The 22790-nt window shown below is 35.2% G+C and overlaps 1 protein-coding gene across 13 annotated transcripts in view; it reads left to right on the forward strand.

Annotated features, from left to right (window-relative positions):
- Window positions 1-22790, forward strand: part of JAK2 (Janus kinase 2) — a 244896-nt gene that overhangs the window by 127586 nt on the left and 94520 nt on the right. For 6 of the 13 annotated variants that reach the window (XM_082470861.1, XM_082470863.1, XM_082470853.1 and 3 more), the window contains one exon: window positions 2533-2605. The exons of 6 other annotated variants lie outside the window; for them this stretch is intronic. Coding sequence is in view for 2 of the 7 variants with exons in the window: in XM_082470853.1 (XP_082326979.1) it covers window positions 2533-2605 (73 nt within the window). In the remaining 5 variants the exon portion in view is untranslated. One more of the 13 variants, XM_082470855.1, reaches the window with a different exon arrangement.

A 22790-nucleotide genomic window follows, 5' to 3' on the forward strand; every position in this document is an offset into this window, starting at 1 on the left:
GTTTAGCAATCGATGTCTCAGTATACCATCCTATCTGGAATATCCATTATTTAGTTAATTAGGTATAAACTCTTGTCTTATTTAAATTTATTTAAAACACTTGTTTATAACAATTATGCTTGGATTAGACATTAAATAGTTAACCATCAACTTAAGTTATTTTTCTTGACAAATTTTGAAGACATGCTTGTTTTTATTAAACCAATAAACTTTTTTAAAAAATTAATTTATTATTTATTTATTTATTTTTTGGCTGTGTTGGGTCTTCGTTGCTGCATGTGGGCTTTCTCTAGTTGTGGCGAGAGGGGGCTACTCCTTGTTGCGGTACGTGGGCTTCTCCTGTTGCGGAGAATGGGCTCCAGTAGTTGTGGCATGCGGGCTTAGTAGTTGTGGCTCACAGGCTCTAGAGTGCAGGCCCAGTAGTTGTGGCGCACGGGCTTAGTTGCTCTGCAGCATGTGGGATATTACCAGACGAGGGCTGGAACCCATGTCTTCCGAATTGGCAGGCGGATTCTCAACCACTGCGCCACGAGGGAAGCCCCTAAACCAGTAAACTTAAGCTAACTTTTATTATCAAAGATTATCCCAGATCATGTGAACATGAAAAACATTTGGGTTAGTTTCTGTATATCTGAGAGTATATTTGGTTTACATAAATGCTTACTTTTCTCTAAGCCAATTACATAGAACTCTTTACCAATTAATTTTGGCAGTACCATCTGGAGGTAGAAAAATATATCTATAATGTACATACATAGATGAAATATACAGACTGACATAGAGATCTTAGAGCTTTATTCCAAAACTTTAGCCATGAATCAAGTGGCTAAAACAAAACTCACTAATTTATACATAATTGTCTCTCTTGTGGAACAAGTTCAAGTTACCTGCTTTAAAGCTTTTAATATTTATGAAGAATACTTTTAAGATTTGTATTTGTTCTTGACAAGTGGTCTTAAGGAGGCTGTGTTCTAGAGTTTGGGCAAGAGAACTCTTTTAGCAGTTTGTATTTTAAAAAGGCCTCTTTCTCTCTTGTAGTCTCAGGTGAGTTTGGGCATTGTTTTATACACCTTCTGGGATATTTACATTCCAAAGATATAGTAAGGTTTACATCTTTAAGGGACAGAGAAAGAATGCAAGTTTTCTCTTGGGAGTTTTGTAGTGTATTTGCCTCTTACCAGAACTCTAAGGTAATTACTATTTAAATTTTTACTTCTTAGTGCACAATATGACCTTAGTCCAATTCACTGTAGGGGAGAAATCCTCTAATATCATTCCTATCATGCCTTGAATATTAACCTCTAGCTGAGTCATTTCCTGGTCATTTGCAGGTGGTCCTGGGAGAGTTTCTGGCCATCTCTTTCCTCCATGAGGGGTGGTATTTAGACCATTGCCCCATAGACCCAAATTGTCTTCCGGAGGGTCAGGGATAGAGAGCTGGGGACGAGAGGTGTGTAAGAGGGAGGAGAAGGGAGATTTATGTCAGATTGGATTTTTAATTTTGTTCTGAGTTTAATTTCTGTTCTTTTATCTTGTTAAAGGAGTACCTAAGGCTAGTCATTATACTTCTTTGTATCCACTTTTAACTTTGGTCTTTCCATAGGTGCCAATAAGATAGTTAAAATGAGAAAACTTAGAAGTTTTTCCAGTTCAAAGTATCTACTGTCTGGGCGTTGACAAGTAGGATCTTCTTAATAGCAACTGAAACCATAAATAAGCATTTTTATGGCTTAACTATGGATGCAAGAGGTGTCCCCAAAGAGAGGGCAAGAGATGCAGCTCTCACATTATCCAGAAAGTTCATACCCCAAAGATAGTCTAAGAAAGCAACGTCCTTTGTTGCATAGGTGTAAGAATTATGTAGTGAAAACTGTATCTCTGGTTTCCCCAAGAATGTGAGACACCTCCGATTACAGACCTGCTAAACTGTAACACTAGGCGGGTGTTACTGGAATGGGACTTTTCCAGCACTAACAAAACAACAAAGGTTAGATGACAAAGGCCCCTTATGGACTGGGACCCCTTATGACAGATTACCCTGAGATCTCACACCGCTGGACAGAGTGCTGCTTGTGACTTCATGTCTCAGTACCCCAGTGTGTTTGATTGGTCACCTTGGTACACCCTGGCAAGTGTACCTTTCAGATGGTAGAGGTCAGAGAGAATATTTTCACTGGACACAAAGCCAAGCTCTCAGGATGTAGAACAAGGTGAAATGAAAAACCTCATCTGGTTTTTACATAGGGAACCCACAGCAGAGTTTGTCTAAACAAATACTGGTCTGATGAGAACTGAACTCACTAGTCTGTGAAATCTGGTTCAAACAGCAGGCTTATAGGGCTTATGCCTATGTTCTAGCCTGTGGATTTTCCTCCTTAGTACAAATGACACAACAGAGACAAATAAAATGGTGACCATCTCTGGGAGGAAAAGGATCAATAAAAACCAAAAGTACTCATATTAAATTTACCAGAGTTTCTATGCCAAAGAAACTTGTTACACAAATATTTTCTGCTGTTAATCTAAATTTAGAAAGAAGAAAAGGGCTGTCACCACTTTTGCTTTCACTGGAACCCTACAGACAGAGATCCAGAAGGCGGACATGGTAAGAATTCTTACCTGCTGCCAGCTCTTATCAGAGGTTCCAGGATTTCTCAGCTGCAGCAGTCCTGGAACAGGCAGTTTTCCAGCAAATGAAGATCCTACTGACTATGCCAAAACTGTTGAGGAAGGTAAAATTTCCCCTCTACTTCTCTTGGTTCTTTTGGCTGGTCTAATAATTAAATTGACTCAAGACAGATTAACAGGAGAAAAACAGATTTTATTTGATACATATGGAGGTCCCATAGATACAGGACCTAAGAAGTGACCAAAGAAGGCTGTTGATACACCCTTTTAGACAAAGGAACAATTATTTGTGAAGTTTTGGGACAACAAAGGGATTTGGGCTTGGGGTAGCAAATTAATGAAGTAACTGAGTTTATATAGCTTTCTCAACCTTGAATTCCCTGTCTCTGGTGATAAGGATGCCTTCTATCCTCCTAGTGTACGGAGGATACCTTCACATGGGAGATTTATTTCCCACTTTCAAGAAACAAAGGTGGGTCAGAATGTTCTTCTTATACCAGCTGTTTCTTAAGTAACTTTAATTCAAACTAATCAGTATGCCAAAATGGCATATTTTGGGGTGGCCTGCCCTGAACCCTATTATAGGTAAGAAGCAATCAAACACCCTCTTTTCTTACTCTTATATAAAGTTTCAGTTTCACATATTTCTTGATTTTTTTTTTTCCCTTCACCTAAAAACACCTGTCAGTACCTAATGACCATTTACCAATAATTTATCAATTTTGGTGCTTACTGCTGTACCTTAAGTGCTTTCTGTCTGAATTCTCTTCTTATTAAAATGTATCTTTTAATAGTTCTTTTAGTCAGAATATGTGTGTAGTTTAACATTCTGTCTTTATATCGCTTTGAAATGGCTGAAAATACCTTTTTTTCACTCTTGAAAAATAGTTTCCTTGATGGTTTTCCATGTCTCTTAACTATATTTGCATTTTTTTTGTCTTTATCATTGTTGCTTTCTGGTTGAATTTCTTAGTACTACCTTCCAACTTACTACTCCTCTCTTCATCTGTTTCTAGGTTATCATTATCCCACATACTCTGCTGAAATTATTTTCTTTTATAGTTCTTTGTTCTTTTCCTGAATGTTAATCTTTCCCTTGTATCTTTGATCATGACTAATAATTATTGTAAAGTTTCTATGAGACCATATCGTTCCTTTGATCTCAGGCACTGGTATTTATAGAGTTCCCAGTGTTATTCTAACTTAGAATAAGCCAGGGTGAGAACCATTGTTTTAAATTTTTTCAGTACGATGTACAGTGATTGTATCATTATTTTAAAGAAGAAGGAAGTCAAAGAGGAAATGTGGTGAACAATGTGATGAGATTAGACAAGGGACAAGAATTGGGACTAGTAATTCTTAAACTAGATTATAAATTAAATATTTAAGTATCTATAGTCAGTGAAAAGTTTAAAAAGGTATCTTTTGTAAGTTCTTACAGTGCTTTTTTTCTTGCAGATTATTTAATTCAAACTGGTTTTGTAAAGGAGAGTGTTAAGTTTGATCAGATATTTTAGAAATACAATGGTGATAGTACTGAACATCTTAAAAATACCCTGTTTGGGATATTTTTAAGGATAATTAGAGACACTTTGTTTTTTTGTCTGAATAGAAATAAACTTTTACTGCATTTAGAGATCAGTATCTTTAAAAGATAGCTTTAGTAAATTTTACAGAGTTCTTTGCTTTAACACCTGCATGAGAGGTGAATTATAAAATACAAAATAAAATCTGGGACTTTATATTCTGAAATTTTCTTATTGAATAACCTGAAAACACTCTTCTTAAGAAATGCTAGATAAAATATAACAGACATCCTTTAAAAAAAACTTTTTTGTTAGGGAGAATTTTAAACATATAGAAGTAGAGATAATGTATAATGAACTCTCATACTTTTATCACTCAGCCTCAATAGTCTTTATAACCTGTGGTCAATTCGGTTCCATCTGTTTTCCCCACTACTGGGTTATTTTGAAGCACACTGTAGACATCATATTTTTTTTCATTAATATTTCCTTACGTACCTGTAAAATATAGGAACTTTTTTAAAAGTGAGGGAATCACAATTCCTTAATATCTATAGGTATTTAGCAAGTAATTAAATTTCTAATTGATATATCATAAATGTTTTTTCTTTTTTATAGTTTTTTTTAAAATACTAAGATCCAAATAGGTTCACAGCTGTGACTTTACAGTTTCTTTTAATCTATTGATATATGTTTCCTTCATCTCTTCTCTTTTTTGCTTTTTTAACTATGTTGGTTCTGGTTTCCTACAATACAGGTTTTGCTGATCATATCCTCATGGTGTAGTTTAATGTTTTCCTCTGTTCTCTGCATTTCCTGTAAATTGGTATTTTACAGGCTTGATTGAATTCAAAATTCTCATATACTGCCAGAAAATATTTTACGTATTCATGTCTTCTTACTATTTTTACTTCTTCAGCTGATTCCCCTTTAGTCCTTTTTATAGGGTCCTTCCAAATTCCTTATTCCCTTATAAATTGGGTTTTCTGTAGCATCAGTTTCCTTCTGCTTTCTTACCTTCATTGAATGTTGTCTTTCCTAAAGATATTGCATTACATCTACCCTAGGGTCTAGAGGAAGTATTTACATTGCTATTTCTATAACATCTACTACGCTAATACAAGAACAAAAAATCTTGTCCTTTGAGATGATTATGATGCAGCTTATATCATCCTCAGTCTACCCTGATGTTGTCTGCTACTCTTTCCTTGTCTACTCCCATGTCATTAATTGAGAATTTTTGGCATCTAACTTAGTTTTTCTTTAAACCACTTCTCCTAACATTATTTTAGTTCATTTCATTATCTGTTGAAGAACTCACCCAAGGACACCTTACAGTTTCTGTCTTTGACTCTGCAGTGTCATCCATACTTTATAACAGTAGTCCATCTCTGAAGTTGTAAACTGTTAATTATACCGCTCTGGTTATATCCTCCTGTTTTTAGCTTGCTTTTTGCACACTGTGCTCTTGATCGTGTTCCCTTCTATCTATTCTAGGGCTAACACCTCGTTCCTTTGTTTGTTTTTCTCCACTTTCTTTGGTATTATCATTATTTTCCTCCTCTAGTAGCTCAAGAATATGTTTTAGCTTATTTTTATTTTCTCCTTTGATCTTTGACTATCAGCAGCTATCTATCCTTTTTCTTTTCTGCTCTTCACCCTTAAGAATAGCCTTGCCACCTTGATTTTCTTATTTCCTAATTACTCTCATTTTTTTCCCCTAGATGTTTCATTTACATTGGTTTAAAAAGTCAGATCACACAGAAGAGCTAATAATCCACAACAATCCAGTTGCAATGAAAAGCTCTGTTCTTCCAACTTTAATCCTTTTCTCCAGAGGGAGACCATTTTGACTCTGTTAACTTCTGGTATTTCAATCTCTATGTTACCTATACCACTGTGTTCCTCCTCTTTTCCTCAGATTACACATTTCACTATTTTATTTCTTATATTAGCTATCATTGTAACCTAGGGTAATATATTTGTAACTTTATTTCTTGTTCCAGCAACCATTGGCAATATTTGTTGATTTCTCAATTTCTAAGGTTAACGCTTCTCTCCCAAGCTTCTGTTTAGCTTCCCTCCTTGCTTTCACCTCTCAGCCTCTAAAAGTTGTAGTTTAAGTCTAACATTTATGTTCTGTTCAGTAACCATACTTAACACTTTAGTGCTTTGTAGGTAATTTTAAATTTGAAAAACAACAACAATGCTTATATTATATTGAGGATTTTTTGTTACAGAGCCTAGGAGTATGCTATAATTTCGTCCCGTTTCTTGTAAAGGCTTCTCCCGTAAAGTTTTCTCCCACTAGAATTGCCTTTTTTTCTTTCACTGTTTTCCTTTATCATGTCCTCTCTGGGTGTTTTGTTTTTGTTTTGAACTAAATCATAGCAAGCAGTCTAACACTCACTTTTTTCTGAAATCTTTCTTCTAGAGTCCCTCTGCTCCTGTCGGGTCTGAGTGTGCTTCAGGCTTGCTGCCCAGCTTTCATCATATAACTTAACTTTACTACTTTCCAGGATTGGATCTATTTTCTGGACCTGATATCATCTCTTTGGATTTACTCCTCTGGTTTGGTATATTATATCTTAAGAAAGTAACTTCTTAAATGCTGCTTTGAGGTAAACTTTGAATCTTCGAATGTTTGGGAATGCCTGTATTCTTCTGGGTAGGAATTCTAAGTTGAAAGCCTTGCTTGAGATGAGAAAACTCAAAATAATGAAACCAAATGAAAATAAAACACCATTCTTACCCTTCAGATCCTTTCCCTATAGGTAGTCTTTACTAACTTCTTAATTACCAAGTTCAGTGAATTTTTTCCCTTCTGTTTCTATCTTATTTAACCTCTTCATAATACTTGATAACTCTTCTCATAAAACTCTCTGCTCTTCTTTTCTTTTCTAAGAGAACCTTATTTTTATTAAAATACACAGAAAAATGCAGTAATCAATGAATTTTTACACAGTTAATTCTAGTTTTCCTCTTATTTCTGTCCATTTCTTTTCAAGTTCTTTGCTACATTCTTCTTTATGCCCTCCATCCCTGACATTTCTGGGTAGTCCTTAAATGTTGTGACCTCAAGGATTTGATCTATGACCTTCTTCTCTTCCTACCTTATACCTTATGTCTGGGCATCATATATGTTTATGATTATATGTCTATGATTGAATTCATCATTCCTCCAAAACTATCCTTGTTCCGTATATCCTATTCTGTGAATTGTAATACTGGATACCCAGTATCAAATCAAATCCCAAATCAAGAAATCCTTCCTAACTACTCATATATCAAGCTGATTACTACAAATCTTCCTTTTAATTGTCTTGTAGGTGCTTCTGACTGCAAATATCTAAAATTCATCTTTCCTTTCAAGCTTACTCTTCTTCTGTGTCTTGGTGCTTCCTATATACCTACACAGTAAGAAATCTCAGATTCAGGATGGATTCCTCAGGGATCAAGGTATGCAGTGCACAGCCCAGTCATTTTCACCATATATATTCTATTATAGTTTCTGAAATACTTTATGTATTGTTTCATATCCGAGACCTTTTTAAAACAATAGTTACTGAAAAGTAGATCCAAATTCTTATTCACTGATGATTTCTGTTGAAAACATGATGTTCCCATTACCATTGACAAGAAGCTCAAACTGGACTGTCTCTGCCCTTGTGCAATTTATGTTATGTAATTTTCTTGGCTCTCCCCATACTTGGATGTTTGGTTATAGTTTAGGGAGGTATTGCATTAGATATGATTGACCAAATGTGAACTGAAAAGTACGTTTGGCTAGCCAAATATGTGGTAGAAATGGACAAACTTAAAGTAGAAATGAGAAGAGATAAAGACAACAAAAGTTTAGTTGCTTTGATGCTAAACAGGTATCTGGGGTAATTGTTTAACATTTCTGTTTTTCCTAAAAATACACCTACTTAAAAAAAAAGTTTTATTGAAACATAATTCACATACCATATGATTCCCCCCTAGCCATACATTTTAATTTTAAATTGAAGAAGCAAAACTAGAATCTAAGAGAGCATGAATAGTGAGAAATTGTATTCAGATATTATTCCCAACACCTTTAATAATAGAGTTTATGTTTTTCTAAAACCATTCTCAAAGAACTTTTTAGGTTTAGTAGTTGAGGGTGAGGGATTATGGAAAAGACAACCATTTGTCTTCTAGAATGGTGTTAGGGACAAAGGAACAGAAGGAAAGGATTTTCCGTGTTACAGATTTTCCAATCATAACTTTTTCCTCACTAGTTTCTGTGATTTTGCAGTAAATATTTCTGTGCTGTGCTTCAGCAATTTCTTTTGCTTCTGTTATCAGAAACTGCTAAAATCAGACCTCAGGATGGAAACTGGTGAGAGAATGCCTTTTTGAGTACATTTCTTTTAAAAAATAAATGTGCTTTTGTGTGAAATCCTTTTGATTTAATCCTGTACAATCTTGAAGATAACATATCTTCTTGACTAGGTTTGAATACAAGTAATATTTAGCATAAATGCAAGATAGGAGAGTCCTGGAAGGGCAGCAGTTCAAAGAAAAGATTTACTTATTTATTGAAATGTCTTAGGTTGCATGAAGAGTTGAGAGTCTATCTGGAGAAGTATATCAGTTAGGATTTGGTTTGGCTGCATATAACCGAATATACAAATAATAGTGGATTTATGTTTCGTTGAAGTAAAATAAGTTTGAAACTGTATAGATTATGCTGGACTTGGTGGCTCCCTGGTTGTCAGGAAGCTACTTACTTGTACTCTTTCTCTTCTTCCAACCTTTGCACTGACTTCCATTCTCAGGGTCACCTATGGTTGCAAGATGGTCATTTTATAGCTTCAGCTACTGTGTCTTAATTCTAGGTAGCCTGAAGGAGGAAGGGGCAAGGAAAAAGTATGCACTTTATAGCTAAATCACCAAGGAGTAGAATTGTTGGATCATAGTGTGAATGTATGTATAACTTTGTAAGAAAGTGCTGAACATTTTGGAAAAGTGGCTGTTCAGTTTAACATTCCTACGAGCAATGAGAGTTCCAGTTGCTCTACAACTTTTTAAACATTTGGTATTGTCAGTCTTTTAAAAATTTTCCATTTTAATGGGTGTGTGAAAGTATCTTTGGTTTTAATTTGTATTTCCCTAATGATTAGTGATATTCAACTGTTATTCATAAGTACTTTGGGGCAATTTTATATCTCCTTTTTAAGTTTGTTCAAATGTTCCCCACCTCTTATTTTATGACTGAATTAGAGGAGTTTCTGTTGTCATGAAGATATTCTTCATTTTTCTCTGGAATCTTTATTCCAGAAAAATGTCTATTCCTTGTACATTCCTTGTTTATTCCTTGTATATATATTCATTTGTATTATTTTTTAGATTCTACATGTAAGTGATATCATACAGTATTTGTCTTTCTCTGACTTATTTCACGAAGCATAACTTTCTCTAGGTCCATCCACATTGCTGTAAATGGCAGAATTTCATTTTTTTTTTTCTCGCTGAGTAACATTCCATTGTGTATATATACCACATCTTTTTTATCTATTCATCTGTTGCTGGGCATTTGGGTTGCTTCCATATCTTGGCTGTTGTAAACAGTGCTGCTGTGAATGTAGGGGTGCATGTAGCTTTTCGAATTAGTCTTTGTTTTTTCCGAGTATATACCCAGGAGTGGAATTGCTGGATCATGTGGTCGTTCTAGTTTTAGTTTTTTGAGGAAACTCCACATTGTTTTCCATAGAGGCTGCACCAATTTACATTCCCACCAACATTGTAGAAGGGTTTTCTTTTCTCCACATCCTCTGCAACATTTATTATTGGTAGACTTTTTGATGATAGCCGTTCTGACAGGTGTGAGGTGATATCTCATTGTTTTGATTTGCATTTCTCTAATAATTAGCAATGTTGAGTATCTTTTCATGTGCCTGTTAGCCATCTCTATGTCTTCTTTAGGAAAATGTTTATTCAGGTTTTCTGGCCTTTTTTTTTTTTTTCTAACAATGTTTTAGTAGTTTTTATTGCAGAGTTCTTGTAGATATTTCAATAGATATGTTCCTAGATATTTGGCTTTTTGTTTAGTGTTGTTTACTGTTATAAATTATATTGGTTTAGAATGTTCATTTTTTAATTGTTTCTGGTATATGGTATTACAGTAGATTTTTATATATTGATTTTGTATCTTGCGACCTTACTAAATTCACTTAGTAATTTGTATTTTTTTTTTTAAAGGGAACTTTATTTTTATTTATTTATTGGCTGCATTGGGTCTTCGTTGCTGCGCGGGCTTTCTTTAGTTGCAGCGAGCGGGGCTACTCTTCATTGCGGTGTGCAGGCTTCTCATTGTGGTGGCTTCTCTTGCTGCAGAGCACAGGCTGTAGGTGTGTGGGCTCAGTAGTTGTGGCTCACAGGCTCTAGAGTGCAGGCTCAGTAGTTGTGGCCCACAGGCTTGGTTGCTCCACAGCATGTGGGATCTTCCCGGACCAGGGCTCAAACCTGTGTCCCCTGCATTGGCAGGTGGATTCTTAACCACTGTGCCGCCAGGGAAGCCCACTTAGTAATTTTTAGATTCTTTTAAGTTTTATATGTACACAGTCATATCGTGTGTGATAGTTTTACTTCTTCCTTTCTAATCATTATACTTTTAATTTCTTTTTCTTGCGGTATTGCACTGGCCAAGACCTCCACTACAATGTTGAATAGAAGTCCTGATTTTGGACATGCATATTAAGTTTTTGAACTCAAGAAGAACAAAATTAATATTTTACCATTAAGTAATTAATTTTAGGTCTTTTGTAGTTACTGTTAATAAGGATGAGGAAGTTTGCTTTTATTTCTAGTTTGCTGAGTTTTTATCATGAACTGTTGTATAATTTTAATAGAGACTATTTTGGCATTTATTGAAATGATCATATGTTACTTTTCTCATTTATTCTAATAATGTGGTAAATTATATTGATCGAATTTTGATTGTTCAGTTAACCTTGCATTTCTGTTGTAAATAACTTAGTGGAGGTTTTTTTTGTTTTTTGGTTTTTTTCCTGCACCACATGGCTTGCAGGATCTTAGTTCCCTGACCAGGGATTGAACCTGGGTTCTGGCAGTGAGAGTGAGTGTCAAGCCCTAACCACTGGACCACCAGGGAATTCCCAAACTCAGTCAAGATTTATTATTCTTTTAAAAATTACTGGATTCAATTTGCCAGTGTTTTTTTGTTGTTGGTTTTTGTTTTTGTTTGGTTTTCTTAGTATTTTTTCTTATATGCTTTATGAGAGTTATTTACCCACAATTTTTTTTTTTTTGTCATGTCCTTATTACATTTTGGTATCATGTTTGTGCTCTCCTCTTAAAATGTGTAGAGAAGTGTTTTTTAATTTTTGTTTACTGAGTTTGTGTAAGCTCATTGTTTATTTGTTCATCAGTTGTTTGGAAAAATTCACTGAGAATGTCACTGGGCATTCATTGAATATTCTTTGTAGAAAAATTTTAAATTATACATTCAACTAATTTAACAAATGTTAACAATTTAGAACTTTATATTTTTTCCTGTGTCAGTTTTAATAAGTTGTGTTTATAAAGAAACTTGCCCAATTTCTTAGAATTTTCAAACTTATTGCAGAATGTTTTTATACTCTTAAATATTTTTAATATTTAAGTTTTGGTAATGATGTCAACTTTTCAATTCCTGATTTGGGTAATTTATGTTTTCTCTCTCTTTTTTCTTTATCAGTCTTTCTAGTATTTAAAAGCAGTTTATTAATGCTTCTAAAAAGCCAGCTTTTAAAGTTTGCTTTGGTCTATTTTCCTTTTCACTGATTTCTGCTTATATATTTTTCCTTCTGTGGTCCTTAGCTGATTTGTTGTTCTTTTCCTAGCTTGTTGAAACAAAAGCTCATTAAATAATTTTGTTCAGCCTTTCTTTTTAATTGCATTTCACTCATTTTTTGGTTATCATTGAATTTAAAGTATTTTCTAACTTTTTCTTTGTCCCATGGATTATTTAAAAGTATGTTGCTTAATTTCTGAATGTATGGGGATTTTCTAATTATTTTTCTGTTATTGATTTTTAGTTTAATCCCATTGTGATCAGAGAACATTATGGAAAATAAGTACATGTTGTGATACTTTTATCAGTGGCCATATTTTTTATAAGAAATTTTTAATTTAAGTGCTGTTGGTAAGTTTACATCAGTTCAAATGCAGATCTTCATATTTTTCAGTGTTGTTTGTTCTTGTTGAAGTATTAAAAATAGCATGAATTTACAGAGTACTGAGTATTACTGACTTTTAAAAAATAATTTAATATACTTTGTAACTGGAAAAATTTTCATCAAACTCTTAAGAGTGTTGATACACACTTTGCTGCACAGCAGAAATTAACACAACATTGTGAATCAACTATACTTCAATAAAATTTTTAAAAAAGAGTGTTGATTCAGAGAATGAAAAGAATAGGTAGTGATAAAGCTGACTTTCACATTTTTCCATAGTCCTCTTCAGTGTTGTTATTGATTCAGTATTTTAAAGAATTACATAAATTAATCATGATCTCTAACATTTAATCAACATTATGGATCTTGAATAGATAAAATAGTTGCTTGCTCCATTGTTTATATTTTGAATGGAAATCATATAGAGTATGATTCCTTTAGTATTTGTTGATAATTGCTTTGTGGCCTAACATGTGGTCTACTTTCATAAATATTTCAGCCACATTTGAAAAGGATGTATGTTGTATGTTCATCAGTTGTTGGGTGTTTCCTTTTGATTGCTTGTATTTCTCAGTGAAATGTAGGAAGTGGAAATTAAGAATTGGGGTTGCAGTTTTGGTGATTGAGGAGAAAGGAAAAAGGTATGAGTTGTCTAGAATGAGAGTAAATGAACTAAGGAAATATAAAATGATAGGTGAGCAGCACTAAAGACCCATTTGAGGTTATCATTTATGAATTTAAAGAGCGATCAATCTGAATTCATGTATGTTTCCATCAGCCATGATTATATGTGTAGGTGGAAGCTCTGAATAATCAGAATTAAATTGAACTCTTTTAGAGTTTCCCCATTGTCTTTGGTGTTCTAACCCTTTGCTTTGATCTGTGCAAGTATAAGTCTTTTTAAAATTAATCTTTATCTCATCTCAGAAGATTCTTTTAATAGGAGCTGAGGTATCTTTAACACCAATTAAGTTTCTTCTTTTATTAAAAAATTTTTTTCTTCACTGTGTTCTTTTTCTTTCTCTATCTAGAGCTCTTAGAGTTGTACTTTCTGTGTTGATCCTCTACATTTCTTAGTTTTTTGCCTCTCTTTCTCTCTATCTCTGATACAGGAAACTGGGAGTTTGTCTTGACTTTGTCTTCCAGATTATTACTTGTTCTCTTTAGTTGTATTCAACGCTTTCATTGAGATGTAATTGTTTAAAAAAATGTAAACTGTTTTTATTTTCTGCTCCTTTTTGATGATCATCTAATTATACTTTGTATTTTCAAAATCTTCTGCAGTCTCTCTGAGGGTAACAAGTAGAATATTTTTTTAAAAGTTCTTTTCCTGTATTATCTCTGTTTCTTTTGAGGTCAGTTGTTCTGCTCTTCATTTTTTTTTTTTAATTTTAAAAATTTAATTATATTATTTTTATTTTTGGCTGTGTTGGGTCTTCATTGCTGCGTGCGGGCTTTCTCTAGTTGCAGCGAGTGGGAGCTACTCTTTGTTGCGGTGCACAGGCTTCTCATTGCGGTGGCTTCTCTTGTTGCAGGGCACGGGCTCTAGGCACATGGGCTTCAGTAGTTGTGGCACATGAGCTCAGTAGTTGTGACTCGCGGGCTCTAGAGCACAGGCTCAGTAGTTCTGGCGCATGGGCTTAGTTGCTCAGCGGCATGTGGGATCTTCCTAGACCAGGGATTGAACCTGTGTCCCCTGCATAGGCAGGCGGATTCTTAACCACTGTGCCTCCAGGGAAGCCCTGCTCTTCATTTTGATTTGACTTTTTTATGCTTCCTTCCTCCACCCCAGCTCCCAGTAGATGATGATCTTTGATTATCTTTGGATATTTGTGGTTTTTGTATGTGTGCAGAAAATTTTTTTATGCTTGTTGATGCTTTCTTCTGTGTACTTTAAATAGAGTGTATTTCCTCTGCTCTCTGTCACCTATTCCTATCTACTTTTAATCTTTCAGGAATTCTTCTACATTTCCGATTTGCTGCTAGCACCTTTTCTTCTTTTTCCAAGCTATCACGAATTTATTTGTATAAAGATTTTGTTTAATTCCTTTTCATCCTTTTTAGCTATTGATGTTATCTGTTTTACTTTGACATCTATTATAAGCTACATCATACATTATTATCATTAATGCTTTAAACAATTGTCAGTTGTCCTTTAAAAATTTTAAGAAACTAAAGGAAATAGTCTGATTGCCCACATATGTATTATTTTGGGGTTCTTCATTCATTTTTGCAAATATGAATTTGTATCTAGTATCATCTCCCTTTAATCCAGAGAATTTCCTTGAGCATTTCTTGTAGTTTGGGTTTGTTGGTGGTGTGTTCACACAGCATTCATTTATCCAAAAATAATGTTTGTTTTGCCATAAATTTTGAAGGTTAGGTTTTGTGGGTCATAGAATTTTAGGCTAACAGCTTTCTTTCCTCCCTACCAGCACTTTGCCTTCTGGCCTCCAGTCTTTCTGAAGAGATGTCAGTTGTATTTTTTATCTTGGTGTTACTGTATGTTTGTGGCTGCTTTAAGATTTGCTCTTTGTCTTTGATTTTTAGAAGTCTGATTATGATGTAATTAGGTATGGATTTATACTGATTGGGGTTAGGTAACTTTTTTGGATTAGTGGACTGTTGTTTTTTTAAAAACTTAGAAAAAAAACTGGCTCATATTTTTCAAATATTTCTTCTGTCTGTATATATTTTCTCTACATCACATTTTTCTTTTGATGTTAAGTAAGTTTCAGCTGATGGTTGTCTATTGTGGGTGATATATTGTATAAGCTCTGGATAGTGTAGATTTTAATTTTTCTCTAAAGTATTGAGTTTTGTTCTAGTAGGCAGTTCAGTTAAATCTACTGGCAGATTAGCTTGATCCTATGGAAACTTGGTTGTAGGCTCTGTTAGGACAGGTCTGTTTCAGTTTTGCCTTTAGTTCTGATGTGGTTCTTATTCCTCAAGTATGGCTTTTCTGGAAGTTTAAACAGAAAGCCCGAGGTATTTACCTTTTAACTCCAAATTCTGCCTCTCCAAGGACTAAGCAGCTATTGAAATCTCTTCACGACTCTTTCAGGTTTCCAGTTACTGCCTCTCCCTGGGCTTCTTGGATTTTCATCTCATACACAGAGGGGAGTTCAGGAGTCACTCCCCCATGTCTCCCTTTTTCCCCCCCTGGGATTTCTGCTTTCAACTTCTACCTCTTTTAGCAGCTCCAAAGTTCATTCCCTGATACTTCTACCCAGTAAGACTACAGCTTTGTACAAGAGCTCTATCCTCTTCTCCAGTGCCTACATATGCATTACACAGACTGTATAGTCCCCTCAGGATAAAGATGGATAAATGTGGACCTCATTCAGTGTGATTTCATTCTTTCAAGGATCAGATCCCATCCAGTTTCTCTGTGCTTTTGTTTGCTTGCCAATGCCTTCAAACAGTGTTTTTAATTTATTTATTTATTTATGGCTGTGTTGGGTCTTCGTTTCTGTGCTAGGGCCTTCTCCAGTTGCGGCAAGTGGGGGCCACTCTTCACCGCAGTGCGCGGGCCCCTCACCATTGCGGCCCCTCCCGCTGCGGAGCACAGGCTCCAGACGCGCAGGCTCAGCAACTGTGGCTCACGGGCCCAGGCGCTCCGCGGCACGCGGGATCCTCCGGGACCAGGGCTTGAACCCGCGTCCCCTGCACTGGCAGGCGGACTCTCAACCACTGCGCCACCAGGGAAGCCCCCAAACAGTGTTTTTAAAGATAGTTTTCCAGAGCTTGTAATTCTTCTCAGCAGGAGCATTAGCCCAGGATAAATTACACTGTCATTACAGGAAGTCTGTATTTTTTAAATGATTTAAAATTATCATTATTATTATTATTTACCATTTCACTGGTGTTTGTAGCTGAAGGGGAATGCTCATGATTGTTTGAAATTTCTCTTTAAGGGAATCAATACAGTCTTGGTCTTGAGACCTTATCCTTGAGTTTTCCACACACCAAACTCCTGTAATTGTACTGTATGAAATTAATTCATGATTATGAGCATGGTATTCATTCATTAAATATTTAGTAAGATCTATGTTTCGAGACTTTTCTAGCTGCTGAGAACAGATTGTTGAACAAGGCAGATGAGACCTTTTTAAATATTACAAGCTATTGAAGCCTATAATTCAGTGGTGAAAGGAGCACGTAAGAAGAGATACATGGTGAATTGAAGAGGTAGGCAGCAGACAGGTAATGTAGGACTCGTAGAGTTTTATTCTAAGTGTAATGGAAAGCCATGAGTTCATTTACAGGACCCCCTCCCAACCCCTGCCTGTAGCTTTAGACACAGGTCGTCTAGTGCAGCGCAGGCAAAAATGCCTGTTCTCCTTTCTCCTTGGAAGGGGCTTAATACGTACTTTCCCGGATGTTGCCTGAGGGTCTGGCTTCTGATCAGCCTGCATCTAGGGCCCGAATGCAGTATTCCTCTTTGGGACATGATGAGTCTTAGCACACCCTCAAGTACTGGGAACCACTAGGAGCAAAGAAGGTGACTTGGACAGTCACAAAGGTTTGAGAGACATTTAGGAGCTTAGGCTGGGCTGATTGATGAGGTTCATCCCCTACACTAGATCTATCTGTCAAGACTGGGCGAGGTGGCTGTTCTATCCAGTGCACAGAAACCAACACAGAGAGTCAAGGAAAATGAAAAAACAGAGGAATATGTTCCAAACAAAAGAACAAGATAAATCTCCAGAAACAGATCTTAATGAAACAGAGGTAAGTGATTTACCTGATAGAGAGTTCAAAGTAAGTCATAAAGATGCTCACTGAGGTTGGGAGAGCAGTGCATGAATGAAGTGAAAATTTCAACAAAGAGATCGAAAATATTAAAAAGTACCAACAGAAATCACAGAGCTGAAGAATGCAATGACTGAACTGAAAAATTCAATAGAGGGATTCAACAGCAGACTAGATCACGCAGAAGAAAGGATTAGTGAACTAGAAGACAGGACAGTGGAATTCATCCAATCAGAGGAGCAATTAAAAAAAAAAAAAAAGAGTGAATGTAGCTTACGGGCTTTATCAAGAAGACTTCTATATGCATTATAGGGTTCCCAGAAGGAGAAGAGAGAGAGAGAAAGGGGCAGAAAGCTTATTTGAAGAAATAATGGCTGAAAACTTTTCTAACTTGAGGAAAGAAACAGACATCCAGATCTAGGAAGCCTGAGAATATCAAATATGATGAATTTAAAGAAGCTCACACTGAGGCACATTATAATTAAATTGTTAAAAGTTAAACACAAGGAGAGAATCTTAAAAGCAGCAAGAGAAAGCCTATTACCTAAAAGGGAATCTGTATTAAGGTCATCAGCAGATTTTTTAGCAGAAACTTTGCAGGCTAGAAGAGAATGGGCTGATACATACCAAGTGCTGAAAGAAAAAATAAAGCCAACCAAGAATACTCTACCCAGGAAAGCTGTCCTTCAGAACTGAAGGAGAGATAAAGAGTTTTTCATACAAACAAAAACTAAAGGAATTCATTACCACTAGACCAGCCATACAAGAAATATTAAAAGGAGTTATTTGAGCTGAAATGTAAGGATGCTAGTTAGTCACAGTAAAACATATGAAAGTATAAAACTCACTGGTTAAGATAAATACATAGTCAAATTCAGAATACTGTAATGTTGCAAAGTTGGTGGGTAAACCACTTATAACTCTAGTATGAAGAATAACTAACTAGTTATTCTAGTATTAAAATAACTAACTAAAATAATACGTTAATGGATACACAATGCAAAAAGATGTAAATTGTGACATTAAAAACATAAAATGTGAGAGGGGGAAAGTAAAAATGTAGAGCCTTTGTGTGCATTAGAAATTAAGCTGTTATCAGCTTAAAAGAGACTGTTATAAAAATAAGATATTTAATTTAAGCCTCATGGTAACCACACAAAAAAACCTATAGAATATAAACAAAAGATAAAGAGAAAGGGATCAAAGCATTCCACTACAGAAAATCATTAGATGTCAAAGTAAAAGAGCATGAAAGGAACAAAGGAATTAGAAAATGACCAGAAAACAATTAACAAAAGGGCAATAGTACATTCATACCTTTCAATAAATACTTTAAATATAAATGGACTAAATTCTATAGTCAAAAGATATAGAGTGGCTGCAGCAAGAGAGTGGCAACCGAGGAGCAGAGCACTTCACCATTGAACTGATGGAGGAGAACTTCCAGCAGCTCCAAGCAGAGCATGACAGACAGGCTAAGGAACTGTTCCTATTGAGGAAGACCTTGGAGGAATTGGAGGTGAGAATCAAAACGCAGAAACAGAACCTCAGTGCCCAAGATGAGTCTATTAAAAAGCTTCTTGAGATGTTGCAAAGTAAAGGTTTGCTGTCCAAAAGTCTTGAGGATGACAGTGAACGGACACGTAGGATGGCAGAGGCTGAGTCTCAAGTCAGCCACTTGGAAGTGATTTTAGACCAGAAAGAGAAGGAAAACATACATCTTAGAGAGATGAAGAAGCCAAAGATCAGAGAGAGGAAGTAAGCTGCTGAAGGTCATGAAGTAGGAGCTGGTAGAAGAGCTGATTGACTCTGGGGTGCAAGAGCCTACAGTATGCATGGGTGTGCCCAGTGTTTTCTGATTCCCCCTTTGCACTGACATTCCTTTAACTCAGTTGTTCTTGCCCCTGGAGCTTATGAGAACAATTCAAGAAGCTTAAAAATGCATGCAAGTTCCACCCCCAGATCTGATTAATTCAATTAGAATCACTAGAAAGGAGGCCCAGGTGATTCCACTGTGCAGAGAAGGTTGGCTGAGAACTCCTCTCCTCTCTGCCCTTTATTCCTGGTCAGTTTTGTTTTGTTTTTTTAAAAATAAATTTATTTATTTATTTATTTATTTATTTTTTAAAAAAGGAAACTCATTTCAGCTTTAAAGACACACCTAGACTGAAAATTAAGGGATGGGGAAAATATTACATCAAATGGTAGCCAAAAGAAGGCACGGATAAGTATACTTGTATCAGACAAAGTAGACTCTAAACCAAAGACTGCACCAAGAGATAAAGAAGGTCATTGTGTAATGATGAAGGGGTCAGTTCATCAAGAGGAGCTAGTAACTACTTATGTACCCAAAAGAGGAACACCTAAACATATGAAGCAAACATTAACTGATCTGAAGGGAAAAATATATAGCAATACAAAACTAGTAGGGGACTTTGATACCCTGCTTTGAACAATGGATAGGTCATCCAGACAAAGTCAATAAGGAAATATGGGAATTAAATTACAGTTAGGTCAAGTTAGATCATATGGTCATCTCAATAGAGGCAGAAAAAGCATTTGACAGAATTCAACATCCATTTATGATAAAAACTCTCAACAAATTGGATATAGAAGAAATATTCCTTAATTATAATAAGTCATGTATCACAAGCTCACATCTAACATCATACTCAGTGATGAAAAGCTGAAAGCTTTCCCTCAAGATCTGGAACAAGACAAGGTTACCTATTTTCACCACTTTTATTCAAAATAGAACTGGAAGTTCTAGCCAGAACAATTATGCAAGAAAAGAGAAATAAAAGACACTAGTATCAGAAAGGAAGAAGTAAAAATGTCTCTTTTTGCAGGTGACATGTTATTATATGTAGAAAACCCTAAAGACCACCAAGAAACTGTTAGAACTAATAAACAAATTCATTATAAGTTGCAGGATATAAAGTCAGTATACAAAAATCATTTGTGTTTGTATGCACTAAAAATGAACTACCAGAGAAATTAAGAAAAACAATCCCTATTACAATATCAAAAATAATAAAATATTTGGAAATAAATTTAAGCAAGGAGTTAAATAACTGTATACTGAAAACTATATGACATTGATGCAAGATGTCAAAGAAGATACATATAAACAGAAAGATATGCTGTGCTCATAGATTGGAGGAATTAATACTGTTCAAATGTCCATACTACCCAAAGTGATCTGCAGATTCAATGCAGTCCCTATCAGAATTCCAATTGCATTTTTCACAGATGAAGAACAAACCTAAAATGTGTATGGAACCACAGAAGATTCCAAATAGCCAAAAAAACTGTCTTAAGAAAGAACAAAGTTGGAGTCATCATAATTCCTGATTTTAAACTATGTACAAAGCTATAGTAATCAAAACAGCATGGTATTAAAAACAGACGAGCAAACAAACAGTATGGTATTGACATTAGAAACAGATGCATAGATCAGTGGAATGGAATAGGAGAGCCCTGAACTAAACCCATGCATATATGGTCAATTAATTTTTGACAAAGAAGCAAAGTCTATACATGTGGAAAAGATGGTCTTTTCAATATATGGTGTTGGAAAAACTGGGTAGTCACATGTGAAAGGGTAAAACGAACCCTTATCTTACACCATGCAGAAAAATCAACTCAAAATGGATTAAGGAGTTGTACTTAAGACCTAAAACATAAGGGTTATGCTCTGTTGCATTGGTCTTGGCAATGATTTTTTTTTTTTTTTGGGTTTGACACAAAAGCAAAGCAAACAAAAGTAAAAATAAACAAGTGGGACTAAGTCAAACTAAAAAGCTTCTGCTTAGCAAAAGAAACCATCAACAGAATGAAAAGCCAACCTGAAGAAAATATTTGTCAACTACCCATCTGTTAAGAGGATAATATCTGAAATACATAAGGAACTCATACAACTCAATAACAACAAACCCCCAAATAACCCAATTAAAAAATGGTCAAAGGATCTGAATTTTTTCCAAAGACATACAAAAATGGCCAACAGGTACATGAAAAGGTACTCAGCATCATTAATCATCAGGGAAATGCAAATCAAGACCCTAGTGAGATATCACCTCACACCTATTAGAATGTCTGTCATTCAAAGGACAAAAGATAAAAAATACTGGAGAGGATGTGGGGAAAAGGATCCCTTGTAAGTTTTTGGTGGGAATGTAAACTGGAACAGCCACTATGGAGACAGTATGGCATTCCTCAAGAAATTAAAAATAAAGCCAGTGTATGATCCAGCAATCCCACTTCTGGGTATATGTCCAATGGAAGTTTAAACATTATTCTGAAGACATATCTGTACTTCCACATTCATTGCAGCAGCATTTGCAACAGCCGAGGTATGGAAACAACCTAAGTATCTGTCAACAGACGAATGGATCAAGAAAACGTGGTGTATATATATGTGCGCGTGTGCACACGCTCGCACACACACACAGAGGAATATTATTCAGCTTTTAAAAAGGAATACTTGTCATTTGTGACAATGTGAATGAGCCTGGAGGACATTATGCTAAGTGAAATAAGCCAGCCAGAACCACAAATACTGCATGTTATCACTTATATGTGGAATCTTAAAAAAAAAGTTTAGGAAACAGACAGTAGAAAAGTGGTTGCCAGCGTTGGGGGAAATAGAAATGGGTAAAAGGGTAGATTTTCACTTATAAGATAAATAAGTTCTGAGGATCTGTGTATAACGTGACTGTGGTTGATAGCACTGTGTTGTAGAATTGAAATTTTCTAAAGAGTAGAATTTAAATGTTCCCTCACCCACCAAAACGGTAAATTCATGAGGTTGATGGAGGTGTTAATTGACTTAATGGGGGAAGACTTTCACAATGTATGTATATATTAAATCATCATGTTTTATACTTTAAATATCTTATTTGTTAATTATACCTCAGTATAGCTGAAAAAAATTTATTTCAAAGACTACAACAGAAAAACCCTTAAGGCCTCACTGAGAGATCTACTAAAAAATATATTTCAGTAGGAAAAAGTGAGTTCAAAAGGAAGGCATAGGATCCAAAATAATGGTGAGCACAAACTGATGAAATTCTAGCATATTTGCTCTTCAATGGCTAAGAATTCATCTGATGGCTTTCTATAGCTGAGTAACAGAGATAGTGTAATAGAGTATAAGAAATATTTTTAAAAATTCTATTTTTCAACAAATTAAAATTGTTTAAATTTGCATATCCAAATGCAGAGGAACTTCAAAAATCTTGCAGTTTTGCTCACAATTTGCCAGTTTTTTGTTTTGTTTTTACACACTGATAGTTTTATATTATTTGAATAAATATTAACCCTAGTATTTTCTCTAATAGAATAAGGTCCTTGTAGTTGAATGTAGAACTATGTTTCATATTGCAGTTCACTTAATAATCACTTCATTTATTTAATATCTGTATTTAGAACAGTGCCTGGCACATAGTAAATGCTGTGCAAGTGTGTTTGCTATTATTCCCATCCTCTTCCTTCACGTAGCTCATGATTTAAATGATTACATCTGTGGGGAAGGTTGTCAGATTTTCAGGTCTTCCAAATATCAGTCTCATGTTTTAGCTGCCAGCTAGATTTTGGTCTAATTGCCCTGCTTTCATTCCTAAATAAAAGTCTGTAGAACAGTAGTCTTTATTTTCCTCACCTTCCAAAGTCAAGG

The sequence above is a fragment of the Balaenoptera physalus genome, assembly GCF_965194825.1.
Source record: "Balaenoptera physalus genome assembly, chromosome: 7".
In the NCBI taxonomy this organism is placed as follows: domain Eukaryota; kingdom Metazoa; phylum Chordata; class Mammalia; order Artiodactyla; family Balaenopteridae; genus Balaenoptera; species Balaenoptera physalus.